At 41.6% G+C, this 22,412-nt stretch overlaps 1 protein-coding gene across 3 annotated transcripts; it reads right to left on the reverse strand.

Moving 5' to 3' along the window:
* Positions 1–494: 494 nt before the first annotated feature.
* LOC130904899 (zinc finger protein 345-like) lies at positions 495–19,103 on the reverse strand. 3 transcript variants are annotated; one of them, XM_057817999.1, is made up of 5 exons: positions 18,821–19,103; positions 13,499–13,605; positions 10,613–10,741; positions 6,934–7,362; positions 496–3,961 (listed from the first exon to the last, which is right to left on the reverse strand). In XM_057817999.1, exons 1-5 carry the CDS (start codon positions 18,987–18,989, stop codon positions 2,969–2,971), a joined length of 1,827 nt encoding a protein of 608 aa, XP_057673982.1. In that variant the 5' UTR covers positions 18,990–19,103; the 3' UTR covers positions 496–2,968. The 3 variants fall into 3 exon arrangements, with proteins under 3 accessions (XP_057673983.1, XP_057673982.1, XP_057673981.1); XM_057817998.1 differs by having other exon boundaries at positions 498–3,961; positions 10,613–10,756; XM_057818000.1 differs by lacking the exon at positions 10,613–10,741 and having other exon boundaries at positions 495–3,961.
* Positions 19,104–22,412: the final 3,309 nt, after the last annotated feature.

Raw genomic sequence — 22,412 nt, forward strand, 5'->3', positions numbered from 1 at the left:
ACGGTCGTCACATATGGATAAAATGGGAAGGACACTTTTGAGTATATCGACACTTGACGAGTCAAATGATGAACAGTAGACGTGCTGGGGTCCACATTGTTGCGGAGAGCAAGGTGGCTGATGGCTAGAAGTCCGAGCAGTTCTTGAACGCAACACGTGCTATGCCTCGCTCATCTGCACACAACAGAGAACTTTTTGCCTACTCCTTCCTTGCCCGACGATGTTAACAAAAAAAAACAAAAAAAAAAGCGACATTGGATAATTTCTCGCGGCACACCTGACGATATCTTATGGAGGCGGCACAATCGGTTGAAAAACACTGGAATAGAGGGTTCGTCCTCTTCGTGTGTGTGTGTGTTTTTGTGGAAGATTTTTTTTTTTTTAATTACCGTAATTTCCCAAATATAATGCACACTATTTCCCCCCAAAATCAACTTGTAAAATCATGGTGCGCATTATAAACGTGTACATGGATGAGACAGAAATATATATATATATATATATATATATAAACCACTTTTTTTTTTTATTGACACGGCCACGTTGTGTTGAAGAAACGTATGCGGCGACCCGTTGCCGACCATTACGGTACGTGACGTCACCATTTTGTTTCGGTAATACTTCACTCTATTCGGCCGAATGATTTCGTCTTGTGTTAAATTCTGCTTTTTTTACTCTTCATAAAGCACGGAATTTAGTTTCTTGAACTCATTTGAGTCAACGTTTATTGCAGCTCCGCAACTCTGACCATAACAAATGTAAGCACACAGACTCACTGTGTCCGTCAACTATATCTGTCCCTCGGGAAACTCAATCCCAAATAACAATAGTTCCTATTGTAACTGTCGTGGTCACAGCGATGAGCTCTCACGGATTTCCGACTTCCGTTCTCACTTTCATTTTACCGTATCAATCCATGGAAGAAACATTTATTCATCATGATGAAACGAGCAGTCACATCTGTTTTGTTTTCTCCTAGATTCTGGTAAGCTGGAGAAGTTGTCAAATCGTATTATTACCGTAAATATTGTCAGTTTATGGTAATGTTTTGAACTACCAATATGCTATGCTTGTGCTGTGTTTCACCAGTCAGTAAAATGACATTTCTGTATCAGTACACGAGCTCTGTTTTCTTGTATTCTTCTATTTATTGGTGCTAAAATTAGGGTGCGTGTTAGAGCTGGGAATCTTTGGGCACCTAACGATTCGATTACGATTACGATTCAGAGGCTCCGATTCGATTATAAAACGATTATTGATGCACCCCCCTACTTTTTTTTTTTTTTTTTATTAAATGTTTTGTACATTAGTTCCAAAATTGTTCAAAAATACTCTCAGGCTAAACCAAACTACTATTTCAGTATCAAGTTAACATATAGCAGTAAACAAATATACAAAAATAACAGTAAATAAAAAAACTCTAGTCCCAATTACCACTTACTATTAGACAGGCCCCCTCACTTACGGATTTTAAATCACGCCTTAAAACATTTTATTTTTCTTCAGCTTTTAATGTGCAATGACAGTTTATGACCTCGTCTTTTATTTATTTTATTTTATGTGTTTGTTTTATCTTTCAAAGTTGACTTATTTTGCTGTGTTATGCTATGTAAAGCACTTTGGTCTCCTTGGCGGATTTTTAAATGTGCTATACAAATAAAGTTGATTGATTGATTGATTCCGTAACAGCAGCTTTAAACTACATTCAATTAATGTTGTGAATCAACCGTTAAAGTTGTTAAAATTGCTCCTGTTATTCCATAATTTCCCTTTTGTCTACTTTCGACAGGTGAAAGTTTTAAAACTATTTTAAAGATAGATTCAAGTCAATATTTTACCGATTTAGGAGTATTTTAGATAAAAAGTTAATTAGGTTCGCTTGGAAGGTTCGCTACAACAGCCTTGCAGGGAAGTGTACTGCTTTAAGATGGCGGCCGTGTACTAACGCCTGCATCTAGCTTTTTGTAGATGTGCTGCTACCGCTACCGATTCTGTAGTGCATCTAGTCCTATATACATGATATCTACCGTAACATTATGTGGATGACGTACTTTGTAGGAGCTTTTCGGCAGCAGTCAGGTATGTTGTTGTGTTTTTTTTATCTCGTGGCATGAGTTGAGCTAGAGCCGTGAGTTGAGCATTGGCATTACCCGAGAGGACGGGTAATGAGAAGCATGATGTTTAGCTACTCTCGCTCCGTTCCTCATTGCGTCCTGAAGACCGCATGGCGCGCTGAGTGTGATTTACTTCCGCTTTACTTGGCATATTTCAATAATTGGAATTTGGATGTTTGTGAATCGTTCTCGAATCTTCCACGGCCGAATCGCGAATAATCTACGAATCGGAAATTTTGCACACCTCTAGTGCGCGTTATAAACGGGTACAATATTTTTCCCTAGATTTTACAAGTAAATTTGGGGTGCGCATTATACACGGGTGCGCCTTATATTCGGGAAATTACGGTACACAATACAGTCTAATCAAGCTAGGGCCGGCACAGCAGTCTCTCAGGGCGGGCCTGGCCCACCCATGCCGCCGGGTCTGAATCAGACTCCTCTCAGATCATAGAAGCGCTGCCTCACATCGAAGTCATCCACCTTAGGTACGCTATTTTTGGTGGCCTAATGACACCACAGACTACTACTACTACTAAAAAGAGGTAATTTTTTTTTTTTTAAAAGTTACTCATGTAAGTAAATGCAACGCGTTATTACCCACCTCTGTTTATTTGGACGGATCAACATTTTTTTTTTTTGCAATACGCTTCCACTGTTTACAAAAAAGGGCATCCAAACTTTTTCCCTATTTCAGAAAAATCAACCGATCGGATTAAAGAAATTTTGTCCATGTAAAACACAGCTGCTGGCAGTGAATAGATTAGGCAACAGATTAGACAACAAATATATCGAACATCTCTCACCCGGCCGGGTTCTGGGCGGTTCAACGGCACGCCCCGTGACTTTCCGCGTCAAGTTGAAGGTCTCCCACGTTTTTCGCGGGTCTTCCCGCGGAGCCGGCGGTCGCCCGTGTGCACGGCGCCGTGCTTCTTGAGAGCAGAGCGGTCGGCGAAGCGGCGTCCGCAGGCCACGCAGGCATAGGGCTTTTCGCCCGTGTGCGTCCGCATGTGGCGCATCATGTTGTGACGATAATTGAAGGTTTTCTCGCAGACGGTGCAGGCGAAGGGCTTCTCGCCCGTGTGTATCCGCAAATGCGTCTCCAGGTCCCTGCGGCTGTCGAAACACTTGCCGCACGACTCGCAGGCCTTTCCCTTGTTGTGGGTCATCAGGTGGGCCCTCATCCGCTCGGGGTCGTCGGCGCGGGCGCCGCATACGCCGCAGTCGTCCCGGTGGCCGGCCGAGTGGTTGATCAGCGAGACCAGGGACCAGAAGGCGCGGCCGCACACCACGCACATGACGCGGTTTTTTTCGGCCCGGGGCGCGGGCGCGCGCGGCTTTTTGTCCCGGCGGTGCGTCAGCAGGTGGCGCCCCCTGGCCGAGCGGTCGTTGAAGCGCTTGCGGCACACGTGGCAGGCGTACGGACGTTCCCCCGTGTGCACCAGCACGTGGCGCGTCATGTTGTGGTAGCAGTTGAAGGCTTTGCCGCACTTGCTGCACTGGAAGGGCTTCTCGCCCGTGTGCACCCGCATGTGCGTGTCCAGGTCGCGAGCGCCGTCGAAACGCTTGCCGCACACCTGGCAGGGCCTGCCGCCGACGTGCGTCTGCAAGTGCGCCTTCAGGTCGTCGACCGGGGCGTCGCAAACCCCGCAACGGGTGGGGTGGCCCGCGGCGTGGTTGAGCAGAGAAACGGCAGAGCGAAAGGACTTGCCGCACACGGCGCACACCGCGCATCTCCTGGGCTGTCTGGCGGCGGCAGCGGCGGCCTCCACCCGGGCCGCCTCGTTCCCGTGCGCCAGCATGTGGCGCTTCCGAGTGGAGTGGTCGCTGAATTGCTGTCCGCAGACCTGAGGAAAGACTCTTTAATATTCATACTGACCCCCAGGCTCGCTACTAGTATTCAACTCCGAAATACTGCTCATGAAATCACTGACATGCGCAACGTTTTCTGTTAAGACAGGGGTGTCAAAACCGAAGGACGCCATGGCCAATTTGAAATCATTAATTTTCTTTTGTTAAACCGGTCGTTGGAGCGCTGCCAGCCCCCCAGTCAAAATAGATTGGACGTCTGTTGTCGTCAATGGCAGTGAAAAAAGGCCTACAAGCAAGGATATTGCAAGCTATATAAACAGTGGTACCTCTACTTCAGAATGTCTCTACATACAGAATGTTCAAGTTAAGACACGCCTCAATGGGAAAATATTGCCTCTTGTGGGAAAAGAAATTTCAGGATACGAAAGGCAAGAATACACTAAGGCTGGTACTCGCAGCTAACATACTTATAGCTGCTCTGCCATTGGCTATTGCCCAGCATTCCTGGCATCCAATTGGCTAAGATGGACCTTTACTGTATGCGTGTATTCCAGCGTTTTCAACAATTGGCTAACTTGCATAGCAAAAGTCCGCTAACTTAAATACATGCTAATGTTTTACCAGAAGCAATCTGGTGCACACCAGAAACAATCTGGTAAACATTACCATGACATAGCATTTAAGCTAGCGGACGTTTGCTATGCAAGCTTGCCAATCTGGTAAACATTAGCATGATATAGCATTTAAGCTAGCCAACTTTTGTTATGCAAGTTAGCCAATTGCAACAATATAACAATTGGCAAGCTTGCATAGCAAAAGTCCGCTAGCTTAAATGCTATATCATGCTAATGTTTACCAGATTGTTTCTGGTGTGCACCAGATTGCATATGGTAAACATTAGCATGTATTTAAGTTAGCGGACTTTTGCTATGCAAGTTAGCCAATCGTTGAAAACGCTGGAATACAAACATACACATACAGTAAAGGTAAATTGGCTAACTTGCAAAGCAAATATCCGCTGGCTAAAATGCTATAGCTAGCTAAAATGTTATAGCATTTTAGCTAGCGGACTTTTGCTATGCAAGTTTTCCAGTTGTTGTAAACATTAGCATGATATAACATTTAAGCTAGTCGACTTTTGTTACGCAAGTTAGCCAATTGTTGTAAACATTAGCTATAGCATTTTAGCTAGCGGACTTTTGCTATGCAAGTTAGCCAATCGCTGAAAACACTGGAATACACACATACACATACAGTAAAGGTAAATTGGCTAACTTGCATAGCAAAAGTCCGCTAGCTAAAATGCTATAGCTAATGTTTACAACAATTGGCTAACTTGCGTAACAAAAGCCAATTGTTGTAAACATTAGCTATAGCATTTTAGCTAGCGGACTTTTGCTATGCAAGTTTGCCAATTGTTATAATGTTGCAATTGGCGAAGTTGCATAGCAAAATTCCGCCAGCTTAAATGCTATATCATGCTAATGTTACAACAATTGGCGAAGTTGCATAGCAAAATTCCGGTAGCTTGAATGCTATTTAACGCTAATGTTTACCTCAACTGGCTAACTTGCAGAGCAAAAGTCCGCTAGCATAAATGCTATATCATGCTGATGTTTAAAACCATTCGCTTACTTGCATAACAAAAGCGCACAAGCTAAAATGCTATATACTGCAAATTTTTACCATATTGTTTTTAGTGCGCACCAGATTGCTTAAATTTTTAATTTTATTTCTGTCGATGTCTCTTTAGGGCAGGGGTGTCCAAACTTTTTGCAAAGGGGGCCAGATTTGGTGGGGTAAAAATTTTGGGGGCCGAACTTGGCTGACGTCCTTTACGTAATACGATATATTTAAGCAAATTTTAGCGAGCCATTCTGTGTGTCACATTTGCTTTATTATTATTTTTAATTAATAATTTCAACAATCTCGCAACTAGCCTTTGTGGCGTTCTCCTTCGTCTCTCGGGCTCTTGCGAAATACTGCTGCTGTAAAACTAAACTCGCTTCAAGTTGCTTCAATTTCCCGCTACGCATCTTCCCTGTAATCTTGTTGTACATGTCAGCGTGTCTTGTTTGGTACTATCGCCTCACGTTGAACTCTTTAAAAACAGCGACTGTCTCTTTGCAAATGAGGCAGACACAGTTGTTGCGTATTTTATAATAGTCCTTTCACCTATCCTTGAAGGGTCGGCCGTCGCAGTCAACTTTCTTTTTTTTGTTGATTGTCACCATTTTATAAAATTGGGAGTAAAGGGTCACACGGGGTAATGTTGCTTAGAGTGCTGCTGCCTTTTAGTGGGTAAATGAGGAACAGCATTTAGTGTGTAAGCTACTTCATATGCTGGTAGCAGTACTGCTGACCAATTTATTAAGTCTGCGTGCGGGCCAGACGTTATTGATTTTATGACAGAGGCTGGGGGCCGGATGAAATTCGACCAAGGGCCGCATTTGGCCCCCGGGCCGGACTTTGGACATGTCTGCTTTAGGGGATCCATACATTGTAACGTGTATTTGTTACATGTTTTGATGAATTTCTATGCATTATAAAAGATTTATGTCTGAATTTTGGGGGGCTTGGAAGAGAGTACGGCATTTACATGGAAAAAGCGTCTAGAGAGAAGTTATAAAACTACTCCCAGAACTAATTAATTTCGTTAGTAGCAGTATCACTGTACTCACACCACTGAAACAAAATGTCTAGCGATGGCAAAAAAGTCCAGAAAATCACAACTGAATTCGCTCAAATCTTCACATTGGATTTAAAAAATGAAAAAATGAGTTTAGTTTAGGTGAAAAGAATATACTCAAATTGTACTTTCCTACAGTGACCTAATGGAGAGGCACTAGAGTTGTAGCTGAGAAGTTTGAAGAAAGGACATTTATTTCCAATATTCGGGGGAGGCGGAAGGAGTGACACTAGCACGGGTATTTGGCGAGAAAACACAGAAAAGGGAGAAATGATTGCGGGCGGGCGGGCGGGCCGGCGGGCGGGCGGCTGTACATACCTGGCAAGCGTAGGGTTTCTCTCCCGTGTGCCTGCGCAAGTGTCTGCTCAAATTTTGCTGACAGTTGAAGGCCTTCTCGCAGTGGTCGCAGGCGAAGGGCTTCTCGCCCGTGTGCACGCGAACGTGCGTCTCCAGCGCCTTGGCCGTGCCGAAGCCTTTGCCGCAAACGCCGCAGACGCTGCCCTTAACGTGCGTGCGCACGTGCCGGTCGAAGCTCTCCTCAGAGTCAAAGCGGCGGCCGCAGACGCCGCACACGCCCTTTGGGTGCGCCTCGCCGTGATTAGCCAGGGAGGTGACGCTTCGGAAGCTCTTCCCGCACACTTTGCAGCTGAAGGTGGCCTTGGCTTTCGCCGCCGCTTTATTAACAAGTCGCTCCTTGTCGCTGGATAGTCGCTCCTCGTCGTTGGGTAGCCACTCCTCGTCGCTGCCCTAACCGGGAAAAAGAGGATATCATCCTTGTTCCTATAGCGCACGAGTGCCCAAATTCAAGCATGAAAATGGGTCAGGTGTTAAAAAGGTGAGAAGGGTGTGGAGGACATATGTTCCGCCGTTCTGCCAAAATGTCTACATCGGCGAAACGTCCTATATGAGGCGAATTTGACACCCAAAGTACTACCGTGCGCTCTCAACTTGTTTTGTTTGGATGCATACAGGCAGAACGTACTAAAAAATGCCTTAATAAAAGACTTTTATCCTTCAAAAAAAAGCCATCAGAATTATTCATGGAGCACCATTCAGAGCACATACCAATGAACTTTTCATCAAGTCCAAGATATTAAAATTTCACGACCTGGTTAATTACAAAATAGCTCAAATGATGTATAAGGCCAACACAAACAGTCTCCCGACTAACCTGCAAGCATTGTTCCAACTAAGAGAATCCTCCTACCATCTGAGGGGAAGCAGAATGTTTTCCTATCAGACCATTAGGACTACAATGAAATCGTTCTCGATTGTAAACACTGGGGCTCGCCTATGGAATACATGTGATGCAGCGTTAACGAATATAAATTCATTAAGTTACTTCAAAAAAATGTATAAACAAAATATAATAAAAGAGTACATTGACCAAACCCCATCGCAACAGTAGAACGCACACACATCACAGATAAGATGTTCTCACAGCAAAGGATGATTAAATGCCAGGGTCAGAGAATAAGACATAACACTTGCTCTTAGGACTTGCCCTTCAGCAAAATCACACTACTAAACTGCCATTGCAACGCGAGTGCTGTGTCTGACCTGAGACAAAATGGAACTTGCAGATTGGGCACTGAGTTCTATGGATAAAATATTTTCTACGATGAGACCGACATCCAACCAACGCCCATGTCCAGCCAGCACCTTCACGTCTGGTTACGTGGAGGATGCCTGGGGTAAATGGAGGCCGTTATGCCTAACGTCTCTCCAGATAGAGGACGCCGAGGACCTATATATCTTCGGCTCTCTGATGGCTCTTGCCTTCCTGTTGCTTCTTGGAGCCCTCTGGGTTCGCCGATTCTCGATGAGGATGAAGAACCAACTCCACGAGATACTGGAGGTTGCTCGTCACTATGGTGACAAATTGGCACAGGTGACGAAGGAGCAAGCAGCGCTAAGTGACGCCGCCGCACGACTGGTCACAAAAATCGACGCGGAGCTGCGTGATCATGAGAGACTCGCTCGAGCAAACCGGGCAAGGGAGGATGATGACTAATCTCCTGAAGCGGATACAGCACATGCGAGCCTCCATAGCACCCCAGGCCTTCCCTCCCTTCAACTACTTGGACATCAACTGATACAATGAACTCAAATTGACAATATGTGAAATTTCCATGGCAATCAATGACTTTTGAACGAAATGCGTAAAACTATGACTGGACTGATACACAATATGCTGTTTGTGCGACCCGGGCTGATGGGGGACGGGTTTCCGATAAGCATTTGCTTTTCCTGTCTCCCTTGTCTGTCTGTGTTCATCTTTCCTTCGGGTAAACAAATTCCACACTCTGAAACTGTTAATTTTGATGATGAAGATGATGACAATGACAATAAATTCAATTCAATTCAAAAAACTTAAATGTAGTTATATCAAATAAGGACAGTTTAAATACGCTACGTGACTAATGTGGTCAACTGCTTTAAAGCTACCTCAAAAAAAACACAATGGTTAAAAGTATGGGAGGGTAATACATGCAAAAAGTATTTTTGAGGGAATGAAAAGGTAATAAAAAAACTCAATAAAAACAAAAATAGAGAGTTCTCGCCGCTTTTAACTGATGTGCGCATGCGTGCGAATGTTTGCGCAAGAGCACTGAGCATTGTGTAGGACGTTTCGCCGCGTAGCAAGGAATTGCCAAACACCGGTACACTGTACAACCCAACAAAATACTGTATTGAGTCGAACCACACTGTGTTTCAGTAATCTGCAGGAGGCACCACAGACACATACCTTGTGCTGGCCATGTTTTATTTAGAAACAAAGTTTACTTTGAAGCTAAACGAGTTAAGTGTTCAACACTGCACGAATGTCGCACTGAAAAAAAAGGCACCACACGTCCCTGAAATACCAATTACAGTGATATTAGAAAGAAGCTTGTGTTTCTTTTTTTAAATTACCGTTAAATACACAAGCTTGACGCTAACTTAACGGGAGCTATTTTTTCATCGGAGATTTGGCTAGCTGTAGTAGTGTTCGACACAAGCTGCAACAAACGGCAGTAACTTTGTTATACTGCAAAATATGAAAAGGATTGAAACAATTACCCACCAAATTCAATATGCTGGCAAATGCATTCATCTAAAAAAATATTGGGAGTGAGAGCTCTCCTCGTCCAGCGAACGTGAATTTGTGCTTAGGGCAAGATCATCTGTAGCAATTAGCGATCTTTGACGCTATCCTTTTTTCCACTTCAAGCTTGTTCCTCACTCAGCGTCTGTGAGACTTAAATTAAAACCTCGACGAAGTTGCTCTCCAAGCTAAGCCTAGGCTAACATTCGTCTTGTAAGTTTATTAGTTTTTATATTGAATTTGAAAGGAAAATGTGTTTTGTTTTTGGCGAACTTTTTCATGTTGCTAATCTGTTGAAGCTACTCACACATGGAAAAATACTATTGTACAACGTTTTAAATGTATTCATTTTGTATATTGCAGTTACCACGATTTGAGAGCTCAATAAATAGAAGAAAAGTACATCTTGTGTTTTGTTTTTGGGTTCGCTGGAATAGCGTCACTGACACACACCGCAACAAACGGGGAAGGGGTGAGCGCTGCCGCGCCACTTTTGGCTGTATTTTTGAAACATGAAAAATAATAGCGAATCCCATACTACGGTGTGACAGATCATTTTAGTGGTTTTGACACCGCGACGTTTTCATACCATGGTAAACCGTGACACTGGTAACCAGCACATGCCTACTCCCGACCACCTTCCCCCTTAAAAAGTTTCTCCTCGGATCTACACAATTCACGCAGGTCACCCTTTTTGACTTCAAAACGGCGAATTTCGCTTAAAGGTGAGAGATTTTTATGCCTGCAAATTACAAACCGTGGGCGCCCGGGTTTTACTGGTCCGCAGCAAATTCCGAAAAAAAAAAAAAAAAACTATTTGAATATGGCCCACACGAGAAGCTTAAATTCAGCCTACATTCCCTTGCACTTTTCAGCTTTAACACTAGATGGAGCTAGTCACTTCCTTACCGGGGACCCAGTGATTCCAAAAGAAGATTTTGGAAGAAAGACCGGAGAGGCTCCGACGTCATCCTTGTTCTGGTACGCCACTTCCTGGTGCGAGTCTGCCTTGCCGTTACAGTTGGCCGTTCGCTCCCCCTGCGAACCGCTCGCCTTAGACACCAAATGTGAAGTAAGGTTGGCAAACCACGTTTTTGAATAATATCAATGACTAAACAATTATAAGCATATTTTCGTTCTTTTTTTTAACACAACCCTTCCAGATTCTTTGTTTAACCCATAGCAACGCCCTTGACAACGAAAATGCTTTTCTTCGACAATCTTCGGAAATGACGTCACACCGAGAACTGCGAGGGAAGTCCGGCATACACACAGTATTGTTGCATTGCTTCTCAGTAAGATGCCACGGCGGTGTGTGGCGATGTTTTGTTCTCACTCAAACGAAAAGTTGTATGAGTGGCCAAAGGATAGCAGGGCGTGTAAATGGACATCTTTCGTTCGCACGAAGGGAATGAATTTCACGCCATCATCGAGTCGTGTTCTCTGCTACAAAGACTTCGAGGATGCCTGCTTCCTCAACCGGTCTGCTTATGATCAAGGGTTTGCCAAAAAGTGTGATTTTTGGATAGATGACTGATGACTTTGTCAAAGCAGAGCTGCCAACTGTTGTGGAATGAACAGTAGAAGCTAGCGACGTTAGCCAAAAGCTAACTCGTGACAATCCCCTATCATAGTTGTTGTTGCGTTCGCTAGGTTAAGCGCGTTTAAATTGTGCGTCATCTACGATCTTGTCCGAAAGGGTTAATTCACTGTCAATCGGGAAAGGGGTGTGGATGTGCATATAAGCGGGCCGGCGTCGCGGTAACTCACGGTCAAGTTGCCGTAAGAGACACACACCGCCAGTGAGTTTGTGCACATTTATTTGTATTTGTATTATGTATTTCCACCTTCATGCTTCAAGCATTGCATTGCTTTTGGACGGTTCGGCGTTTCTTTCACGGTGATTGCATGATAGCCTTCTAGTTTGTGCTTTACGAGAGCCGCTGACAGTTGACAAATAGCGTGTTGGTTTAGCGTAGCTATCGAGTCAATCTCGCAGCGAATCAGCGAGCGGCGCAGGTCACGCAGTGAATCATGGGAAATGTAGTCTCGGGACAACACTGAAGTGGTGTTTGTAATCTGTTCACTTATGTGAAAAAAATACATTTCCTCACGCCATTAGACGCCACTTCTACAGGCTCTATCTATCGCTCCGCAGCCTGCCGAGAGCCCCGCGCTGTGTTCGTACTGTTAGCTTCATGTGTTAATAAAGAAACAAAGTCAGCACGTCGTGTGTTCGATACCTTTGTCAACAAAAAGCTCATAACAAGACACTACGCACGATCCATTTAAGAGACGCTGGGACTGGAGAGCTGCGAGTAGTCGGAGGCGAGGGGGTGAGATGAGCGAGAAGCAAAATTTTGCGGTCGAATGTGGCGGCAGTCCGCTATTATTTTGTTTTCTTATTGTTGCCACATTAAAGTGGAGAAAGCCATCAACGACTCATCTCCTTCTTTCCAAACAACATTTTTATATTATTATTTTATATGCACGAGAGCTGCCGGATCTGCCAAAATGAACATGAAGTCTGATTATTATTTTCTTTTAAACAATGTCATCAGATAGACAAAAACTAGGGCTGTCAAAATTATACGCGTTAATGGGCGTTAATTAATTTTTTAAATTAATCATGTTAAAATCTTTGACGCAATTAACGCAGATGCCCCGCTCAGACAGATTTAAATGACAGTACAGTGAAACACTCACTTGTTAATTGTATTTTATGGAGTTTTGCCGCCCTCTGCCGGCGCTTGGGTGCGACTGATTTTATAGGCTACAGCACCCATGAGCATTGTGTAAGTAATTATTGCCATCAACAATGACGGGCTACTAGTTTATTTTTTGATTGAAAATTTTACAAATTTTATTAAAACGAAAACATTAATAGGGGGTTTTAATATAAAAATTTCTATAACTTGCACTAACATTTTTCTTTTAAGAACTACAAGTCTTTCTATCCATGGATTGCTTTAACAGAATGTTAATAATGTTAATGCCATCTTGTTGATTTATTGTTTTAATAAATACAGTCCTTATGTACCGTATGTTGAATGTATATATCCATCTTGTGTCTTACCTTTCAATTCCAACAATAATTTACAGAAAAATATGGCATATTTTACAGATGGTTTGAATTGCGATTAATTCCGATTAATTTTTAAGCTGTAATTAACTCGATTAAAAATTTTAATCGTTTGACAGCCCTAACAAAAAACATAAAATGATGTGCAAATGCCTGCATCTTCAAATCATGAAAATAATAACAGCCTATATTTGACCAAACTTGTAATCTCGATGGGTCTTGTCTCCATTCCATGTCAGGTCGTCTAGGCAGATTGTTTGCATCCTGATTAGCGTCTGGCTAATACGTGTTAGGTCCAACATAAAATTACAACCTCTTCTTCCTCCACCTCTTCAAAAACTTGGATCTCCTTCCTTGCGCTAGATCTATCGCTTATATCGCTGTTTGAATCATTGTTTGAACGGATTTGTATGGCGACCGTATGTATGGAGCGCTGCCATCGCTGTTCTCGGTGTGACGCATCACTTCCGGGTTCGTCCCCTTTCAGGCTCGAACTTCGGAAACGCGATTATTTTGTCAAATATACAACATATAAATTATTTTTTCATGCTTTATTTGTTGGGCAATGTTTAATTACTTTAATTGTGACCCTATTTGGCATGTTATGACATTACTTCACATTTGGTCTTTAAAGTCTCCTTTCTCATTCTGGAATTGGACACACTTTACAAATAATGGGGGGGGGGACTTTACTTCTACAATAAGTGTCATACCAGCTGGTCGCGGGGGGAGTCCTGCTCCAGCGGCGCTGTCCAGTCCGTATCGTGCGACTCGGCTCCATCTTGTTGCGGGACGGCAGACCTGCGCCGCTGCTCGGGATCTTCGGGAGAAGAGAGGGAAGGACATTGTTGTAATGCCACGCTTAACAGGCGTGCCAATTCATCAACAAGTCATTCATTAGCCAAATGAATTGACAGTTATTTTCATAAATGAGACCCAGTTCACACAATACACAAGTCTGTTATTGTTACAAAATGGACTGATCAATGCAGCAAAACTAGTGGTGCGACGATTAATTGATTAACTCGAGTAATTAGATTAGAAAAAAACTTCGAATCAAATTTAGCTGCTTTGAGGATTCGTTCAGTGACATTGTAATGGCTTGTTTTGAAAGTGTTTGCCTTCAATTTTATTGATTTGGGTGGATACACTGCCCCCTAGTGGCAACAGTGATCATGACATAACCCATTTAACATGGCTGAATCCACCTGCTCCCTGTTAAGACCAAAATAAGCAAAATTTTAGTTTGAGCAAATTAATACTGCAGTATCGTTACTCGATTAACACGAGTAATTCAATTGGAAAAAAGATTTGAATTAAATGTTGCTGCTTCGAGTATTCGTTTAATTAAAGTAGCGTTGTAATGTTTTGTTTTGAAAGTGTTTGCATTTAATTTTATGGATTCGGGTGAATACACGACCCGCTAGTGGCAACAGTGAATATGACATAACTCAATTCACATGGCTGAATCCAGCTGCTCCCTGTTAAGACCTACAAAGGCTAACTTTTTTCGAGCTAATAGTTTATAATGCATTCGTAATTTAGGTAATCAGTATAGTCAGCCGTTTTTTTTTGTTTTTTTTTGTGGGAATATGTGTTTGAACCATTTGTTAAGAGCATTGAAAATGAAATCATCATAGCACTTAAGCTAACGGACGTTTGCTATGTAAGTTAGCCAATACTTCTTTTGTTGTACTTACATTCTTCCTTTATTGTTTTTGTTTTTTTTTTATACCGTTTGAGACTCAGCTCAGGTATTTTAATGTTTTATGTTCCTTATCCAATTACTCGATTTTTCAAACTAACTAGTTCATTGATTAATCGACTACTAAAATAATCAATAGCTGCAGTCCTAGAGCAAATATGTTTTACCATATGAGCTAAGCTCAGGTATTTAAATTTATGTTTTAATGAAAGTGCGATGCTGTATAATTTCAAGAAAGATTGAGGAATTTTATTTTGCATTTGCATTTAATGCTCTTTTTCAAATGCAATCCCAGCAAGCCCTTGTTTTACATCTCTTCAAATTTGTACTGCAACACATTGAATGTTCCTCATCAGAGTACTCGATTATTCGAATCAACGAGTTGATAGATTAATTATAGTGATGCACGATAATACATTTTTCAACCAATATCGATAACCGATAATTTCCTGCCCCTTCCACCCGATAACCGATAATGTCACGCCGATAATTCTATTCAAATATGTATGTAAAATTTTAAAGTATTCAAAGATCAAATGTTACTGTGCAAAAATGTAATTTAGTGCTATTTTTTTCCCCACATCAAATGTGAACAAGTAGTAAATTCCAACATCTAAACAATGGCAATGACATTGTGTAATGGTAAGCTTTTGCAACAATTACTTCGAGAGTAAACACCCAAGTTGCACAAAAATGCCTTTACAAAGTAAGCCATTCCTAACATATCATAACATATCCCATTGCTACACTGCAAAAACACCTCCTTAAAACTAGCAGAATTGGACAAAACTGTTGATTGCGCACATTTGAAGGCTAAATCAAGTATATACTGTAATTATCGGATTGCATTATCGGTTGAATTTCGTTTTATCTGGATTATCTGTGTGACGTCATAATTGCCATTATCGGCCGATAATTATCGGTGACCGATATTATCGTGCATCTCTAATTAATTACTAAAATAATCGAGAGCTGCAGCAATAAACAAAACTGAAGCTACAGTGTATCACAAAAGTGAGTACACCCCTTGCATTTCTGCAGATGTTTAAGTATATCTTTTAAAGAGTATACGACACCAGAAAAAAAGTCTTAAATGGCATTATTATGTGAATTAGAATCATATTTTGAGACGATTCGACCATATACAACAATTTAGCAAAGCGCAGATGACGAGAAATTAGTCTTTTAATCTGCCGGTTAGGCACGCCTACAATTATAGGGCTTTAGCGTCCACAACAGGTGGATGACGTCAGCGGTAGACTAGGCTCATCGGTTTTACTATTCAACCCATTGAGGGGGAATTGTTCAGAACGAGGAAAACGAGACGAAGAGAGCTGCAAAATGTCATTGTTTCAGTCTCTCTACTCCCAATATTTTTACAGGATATTCTTTTTATCCAAGTATTTTTCCCCAATAGCTATATAAATGGCTTGAGAAGGACCAGTTAGCCCGTCGAGGGGGAACTATTCACAATGAGGAAAACGCGACGAAGAGAGCGTCAAAATGTCATTGTTTCTGTCTCTTTACTTCAATATTTTTACAGGATATTCTTTTTACCCAAGTACTCTCCCCAATTGCTAAATAAATGGCATGGTCATGACAAATAACTTGTGCTAAATGGAATATAAAATAATAAAAATCCATTTATTCAAGACGACATGGCAAAATTACTCCATAATGGTCAAAACAGTCGACTTTACCTTTACTGTCACACCTCCCGAACGATATTTTATGACACCTAAATCGGACATATGTCATTTCCCTTACCCGGCTTCGGAGAATGTAAACAGACCAGAAGGAGTGACAGCTAGCCGACATGCTAACCCGAACCGAGGGATGTTTCAAAGTCTTCGAAGTGGAAAATCACACATAACTAGCCTGGATTATTTGACATGACGACCCGGTTGTCGAGTTTCTTTGTGGATCGGCAAACCGCCCGGCGGAGAGCAATTTACAGTTCGTTCCCTGGAGGAGGGTGGCTGGAATTGTTGTGCAGCTACCGTGCTAACGGCTAACTGCTAATGAGCGTGAGGATAGCTTTTTACATGCCTATCAATGATCAAACGTAAGTAGTCCTTTATTTAAAGGAATTTTATAGTGTTTACTTTGTAATCACTGTATTCGTATTTGACATAATACAAAACAAGATGTTTACTCACTTCCTTGTAAGTCCAATGGTCCCACAGTAAATATCCACGGTGAATGGGAACCTTTTGAAACTCCAAAAAGGCGCATACGCCTCTCCCGCATACAGAATGATTTTTCTGCAGCCGTTTGGCTGGCGTGATGCAAAAAATAAAAGTATTAATCCGCAAAATCAGCTGAATCCTTCGTCCTCATACACAACAGTACACTGTAGCGTGAAGAGGACGTCTTCTACCGTACACGTCACAGCGCCCTCCTCCTCAATGCGAGACCGAAGCCGGAAGTCACTCATTTTCCTGGCGCGGGATTCAAAAAACTAAATAAATATAGCGATCGCTTCCACACACATCCAAGCGGTCCATATCATTCAGGAGCATAAAATACAGCGCGTATTATGAAATAAACATGCTTTTTCGTGTCACAAGCACTTTAATGGGACAGCACTGAAAAAAATGACACTTTCACACAATGAAAAGTAGTCTGTGTGCAGCTTATATAATAGAGTTCATTTTTTCCCCTCAAAATAACTCAAAACATAGCCATTTATATTTAAACCCCTGGCAACAAAAGTGAGTACACCCCTTAGAAACTACATACCTAAATGTCCAAATTGAGTACTGCTTGTCATTTTCCCTCCAAAATTTCATGTGACTCGTTACAGGAGTGTTGTTAGCATTGCTGCAGAGATTGAAGAGGTGGGGGGTCAGCCTGTACATCAAATTGGTGTGCATGCCTGTCACTCCAGGAGGAAGCCTCTTCTGAAGACGGTACACAAGAAAGCCTGCCCGTCTTATCAGACCAGAGGACATGGTTCCAGTAATCCATGTGCTTTGTTGACATGTCTTCAGCAAACTGTTTGCGGGCTTTATTGTGTACAGTCTTCAGAAGAGGCTTCCTCCTGGGTGACAGCCATGCACACCAATTTGATGTATGGTCTGAGCACTAACAGGCTGACCCACCCCCCACCCCCCCACCTCTTCAATCGCTGCAACAATGCTGACAGCACTCCTGTAACGAGTCAATATGACATTTTGGAGGGAAAATGACAAGCAGTACTCAATTTGGACATTTAGGGATGTACGTTTCTTCAAAGGTGTGTAATCATTTTTGTTGCCAGCGGTCTAGATATTGATGGCCATATTTTGAGTTATTTTGAGGGGGAACTAAATGAACTCTATTACAGCGATACCTGAGCTCACGAACGCTTAAGCTCACGAACTTTTCGCCTCAAGAACATTAAATTCGCGAGCATATAGTCTCTGCTGACGAACTAGTTTTCGGCGGACGAACCAAACCACGCGGTCGAACAGCGCCACGAGAAGCTGACGCACGCTCACGGCGTCCCAGTTCGTCCCCTCCCTTTCGTTGAGGGCGGACGTGGTTTGTGTTTGATAGACATTTTGGACCATATTGAGTGTACTTTTGCTATTATGGGACTGAAAAAGACCCCCCCACAGGCTAGTGTTAACCCCAAGAAGACATTAAAGAAAATAAGGTATATTTTTGTGTAGTTTTAAGGCTTATTTAGTAGAAAATTATGTTTTATGGAGACCTGGGAACGGATTATTCTCATTTTAATGGTGTCTTATGGGAAATAAATGTTCGGAAGACGAACTTTTCGCCTTACACACACTTTCTGGGAACCAATTATGTTCGTGAGCTGAGGTATCATTGTATAGAAGATGCACACAGACCACTTTTCATTGTGTCAAAGTGTCATTTTGTCAGTACTGTCCCATGAAAAGATATACTTAAATAATCTGCAGAAATGCGAGGGGTTTACTCACTTTTGTCATACACTGTAGTTTCGATTGCTTCAATTTGATAGTCAATTGTAGAATCGCTGTTGCCAGCAGGTGTTTTGTGATGTGCAACTTCAAGGAATACATTTTAAAAATGTAATAAATTGAAAGGGGGGAAATTAAAGAAAAACTCACAATTTCATATAAATTGACCATTGGCGCCGTCAATAAGTGTTTACTCCCACCCTATATCGGTTTCCCTCTTTTACTACCACAACACATACTCTGTGACCTGGCTCATGACAACTTTTTTTGATGTTGTCCACTGAAATTAAGCAAAAAATAAAAAACGAGTCAAATTAGATGGAGTTCCTCTACACTACAGTATATAAAGACCTGGTCATTTCGTGAGATTTGTTCAACAAGTGAGAAGGAAAACCAACCGTCGGGTTCTGCGTGTTTTCGATAGCGCTCGAGCTCCGCTTTGGAGCGCCGCAGCTCCTCCTCCAAGCCGACGATGGTGCCTTTGACCGCCTGGAAGATCTCCTCGGCGGCCGCGCAAAGACGCTCGTTGACGGTCGCTTGGAGCTGCTGGAAACTCGAATTCGACATGAAGACGCGGACAAGCAGGCGGGACACTATGTGGGTACAAAAGGCTGCGGCAGGACGCCCAAATAACAATTTTAAGCAGGACAGAGTCTCTCACTTCCGTAGTGCTCTTCTTCGTCTACAGCAAGGCGCGTGGTTGCTTGCACAGTATTATAGTGCTGCCCCTGGCAGGACATTTGCGGTACGACACACGAATGCTTAAAAAAATGAAATGACAAGTAGTGAAAACCAAAAGTGGACACGAGAGTATGGACCCCACAAAGAGTCATAAATAAAAAAATTTAAAAAAAAAATTATATAAATAAAAACAAGTCTTTGAAATAAAATCAATTTGGACAAATAAAAGACAAATTTCATAATATGGCCCTTAAATTGTAAACTGAGGTAAAATTATTATGAAAAAGATTTTACAAAATAAAATGATTTTTTTTCACCTTTTTCAAGTTTTTTAAAAATTTTATTTGATAATGTCTTTTTTCTTTCTTTTCTTTCTTTTTTTTTTTTTTTAACCCACAATAGCCTTTTAATTTCATACAGTGGTACAAAAAGTATCTGAACCTTTTGGAATTTCTTACATTTCTGCATAAAATCCCCATCAAATATGATCTGATCTTTGTCAAAATCACACAGATGAAAATACAGTGTCTGCTTGAACGAAAACCACCCAAACATTTATAGGTTTTCATATTTGAATGACGATCGCATGCAAACAATGACAGAATGGGAAAAATAAATAAGTGAATCCTCTGCCTAAGGAGACTTAGGCAGAGACAACTGAAACTTTTTTACCGAACATTTTAAGTCAGGTGTGAGCCCAATCACCGATGAGAGTTTTAAAGCTGTCCTGCCCACTATAAAACACATGCCTGTCTTCATAAGAAGCATTGTCTGATGCGCATCATGGCATGCATCATTATGTCAAAAGAGCTGTCTGAAGACCTGTGATCAAAGATTGTTGATTTGTATAAAGCTGGGAAAGGATAAAAAAAAAAAACAGCTCTAAAAGTCTGGATGTTCATCAGTCGACAGTCAGAGAAGTTGTCTACGAATGGAGAGAGTATGGCAATGTTGCTTCTCTCCCAAGGAGTGGCCGTCCACCAAAGATGACGCCAAGAGTTCAGCGCAGAATACTCAGAGAGGTATAAAAGAACCCTAGAGTGATGCTAAACACTTACAGAAATCACTGGCACAGTCCAATATCCCTGTGCACACAGTAACTATATGGCCAAGAATGGTGTTCATGGGAGGACTCCACAGAGGAAGCCACTGCTGTCTAAAAAAAAAAAACATTGTTACTCATTTAATGTTCACAAAAAGCCACTTGGACACTCCACAGAAGTTTTGGCAAAATAGTTTGTGGACCGATGAAACCAAAGTTGAATTACTTGGGAGTAACACACAATGTCATATGTGGAGGAAAAATGGAACAGCTCACCATCATCAACACCTCATCCCCACCGTGAAGCATGGTGGAGGGAGCATCGTGATTTGGGGCTGATTGCTGCCTCAGGGCTGTGGACAACTTGCAATCATTAATGTAAGAATGAATTCAAAAGTGTTGCAGGAAAACCTGAGGCTGTCTGTCGGACAGTTGAAGCTAAAAATAGGATGGACGCTGCAACAAGACAATAATCCAAAAGTAAAGTAAATCAACTCCAGAATGGTTTCAGAAGAACAAAATACACGTTCTAGAGTGGCCAAATCAAAGTCCAGACTTTGTCCAGACCCCATTGAGATGCTGTGGCATGACCTAAAGACAGCGATTCATGTCAGACATCCCAGGAATCTGACTTAACTACAACAGTTTTGTAGAGAAAAATGGACCAAGATGAGTCCTGATCGATGTGCCAGATTGATCTGCAGCTACAGGAAGAGTCTGGTTGAAGTTATTGCTGCCAAAGGGGGGGTACAAAATATGAAATGTGATGGTTCACTTACTTATTTTTCCCACTTCTGTCATTGTTTGCATACGATCTCTAATTAAAATATGAAAACCTATAAATGTTTGCGTGGTTTTGGTTAAAGCAGACACTGTTTTTTTCATCGGTGTGATTTTGATAAAGATCAGATGACATTTGATGGGGATTTTATGCAGTAATGTGAGAAATTCCAAAAGGTTCAGATACTTTGTCATACCACTGTAATGTCATTTTTCAGCACAATGGGATTTTACAGGATAAAAAGCGTTTTTCATAAGGTATTTTTCCGCAATGACCTTTTTATTTCACAGTGTCGTTTTCCAGCACAATGAATTTATGTGCTGTCAATCAAACGCATAAGACAGTAAAGTGATTGGCTGAATCGTCCGGTTAGCTGCGTTAGCATTTGGTAGCATCGACGAACTGGGAGGTAAATGTCCAGAAAGCATTTCATTAAAAACACACTGATGCTGAAATAGTCGTTCAGGGTGAGGTAATGGCCTTTCATTACTATCCAACCAATTAGCAACTTCTCTGAGTCACACTTAAAGTCACGCTACCAAATGCTAACGCAGCTAAAAAGTTCATTTATCAAAATGGTATTTATTTCAAAAGTTTCTTTTAATTTTTTTTATAATTACCCTGTTGGGGTTCCATACTAGAGTAGCCGAAAGTTACTCAAGTAAGAGTAGCGTTACTTCAAAATATTACTCACACTACATGGTAGTCATCCAAAAAACTGAATCAAGTACATGTAAAAAATTATTAGGTGAAAAGACGACTAAGGTACTAAGTAACTGGAATATTTTTCATATGTCAAATATAAAGATATACTAGTTTCTATAAAGGAATATCATACCTTGCATCTGTCTATTTGTCTGTAAACAAACATCTCAAAACAGTGCAGAAGTGCATTTAGCGTGGCGGGGGCTGAATTAGCAAAGCCATCTGGTTTTCTAGGAAAGGTTCCAGACTTTTAATCAACACTTGATATTTTGAGTGGCAATCAATCCAAAGTAATGAAGAGCTTCCATTGCAATAACTAACCAACACACACCCATGCACACGTTTAATGGTACATAAGTGCAGCAAGAGTGCATATTGTCACGGAGTCACAGCCACAAAAACATCAAGAGTCATGAGGACGCCAACATTACAAACATGGTCAAAATACAAACACAAAAAAATACTAAGACACGTTGATTTACAAACACAGTGCTTTGAATATGTTCTTAAATAGTCAACGGTGTACAAATGCTCAAGTATTTGTACATGGCTTCAGGGGTTATAAACGTCTCTTTTCAAACGCAGGCAAGTGCATCCATGTGAAAACAGAAATTGTCGACTTCAAAGCATACAGTGGTATTAAAAAGTATCTGAACCTTTTGGAATTTCTCACAGTTCTGCATAAAATCACAATTAAATGTGATCTGATCTTTGTCAAAATCACACAGATGAAAAAACAGTGTCTGCTTTAACTAAAACCATCCAAACATTTATAGGTTTT

This window comes from Corythoichthys intestinalis, chromosome 16 (assembly GCF_030265065.1).
Source record: "Corythoichthys intestinalis isolate RoL2023-P3 chromosome 16, ASM3026506v1, whole genome shotgun sequence".
Lineage (NCBI taxonomy): Eukaryota > Metazoa > Chordata > Actinopteri > Syngnathiformes > Syngnathidae > Corythoichthys > Corythoichthys intestinalis.

What these genes read in the sequence shown, in the direction of transcription:
- LOC130904899 (XM_057817998.1), bottom strand. Translation starts at nt 18,989, where the DNA reads ATGTCGAATTCGAGTTTCCAGCAGCTCCAAGCGACCGTCAACGAGCGT. An exon ending in ACTCCCCCCGCGACCAGCTG is followed by an intron (nt 10,757 to 13,498) that starts GTATGACACTTA and finishes TTGGTGTCTAAG; the next exon opens with GCGAGCGGTTCGCAGGGGGA. An exon ending in TTGGAATCACTGGGTCCCCG is followed by an intron (nt 7,363 to 10,612) that starts GTAAGGAAGTGA and finishes TTTCCCGGTTAG; the next exon opens with GGCAGCGACGAGGAGTGGCT.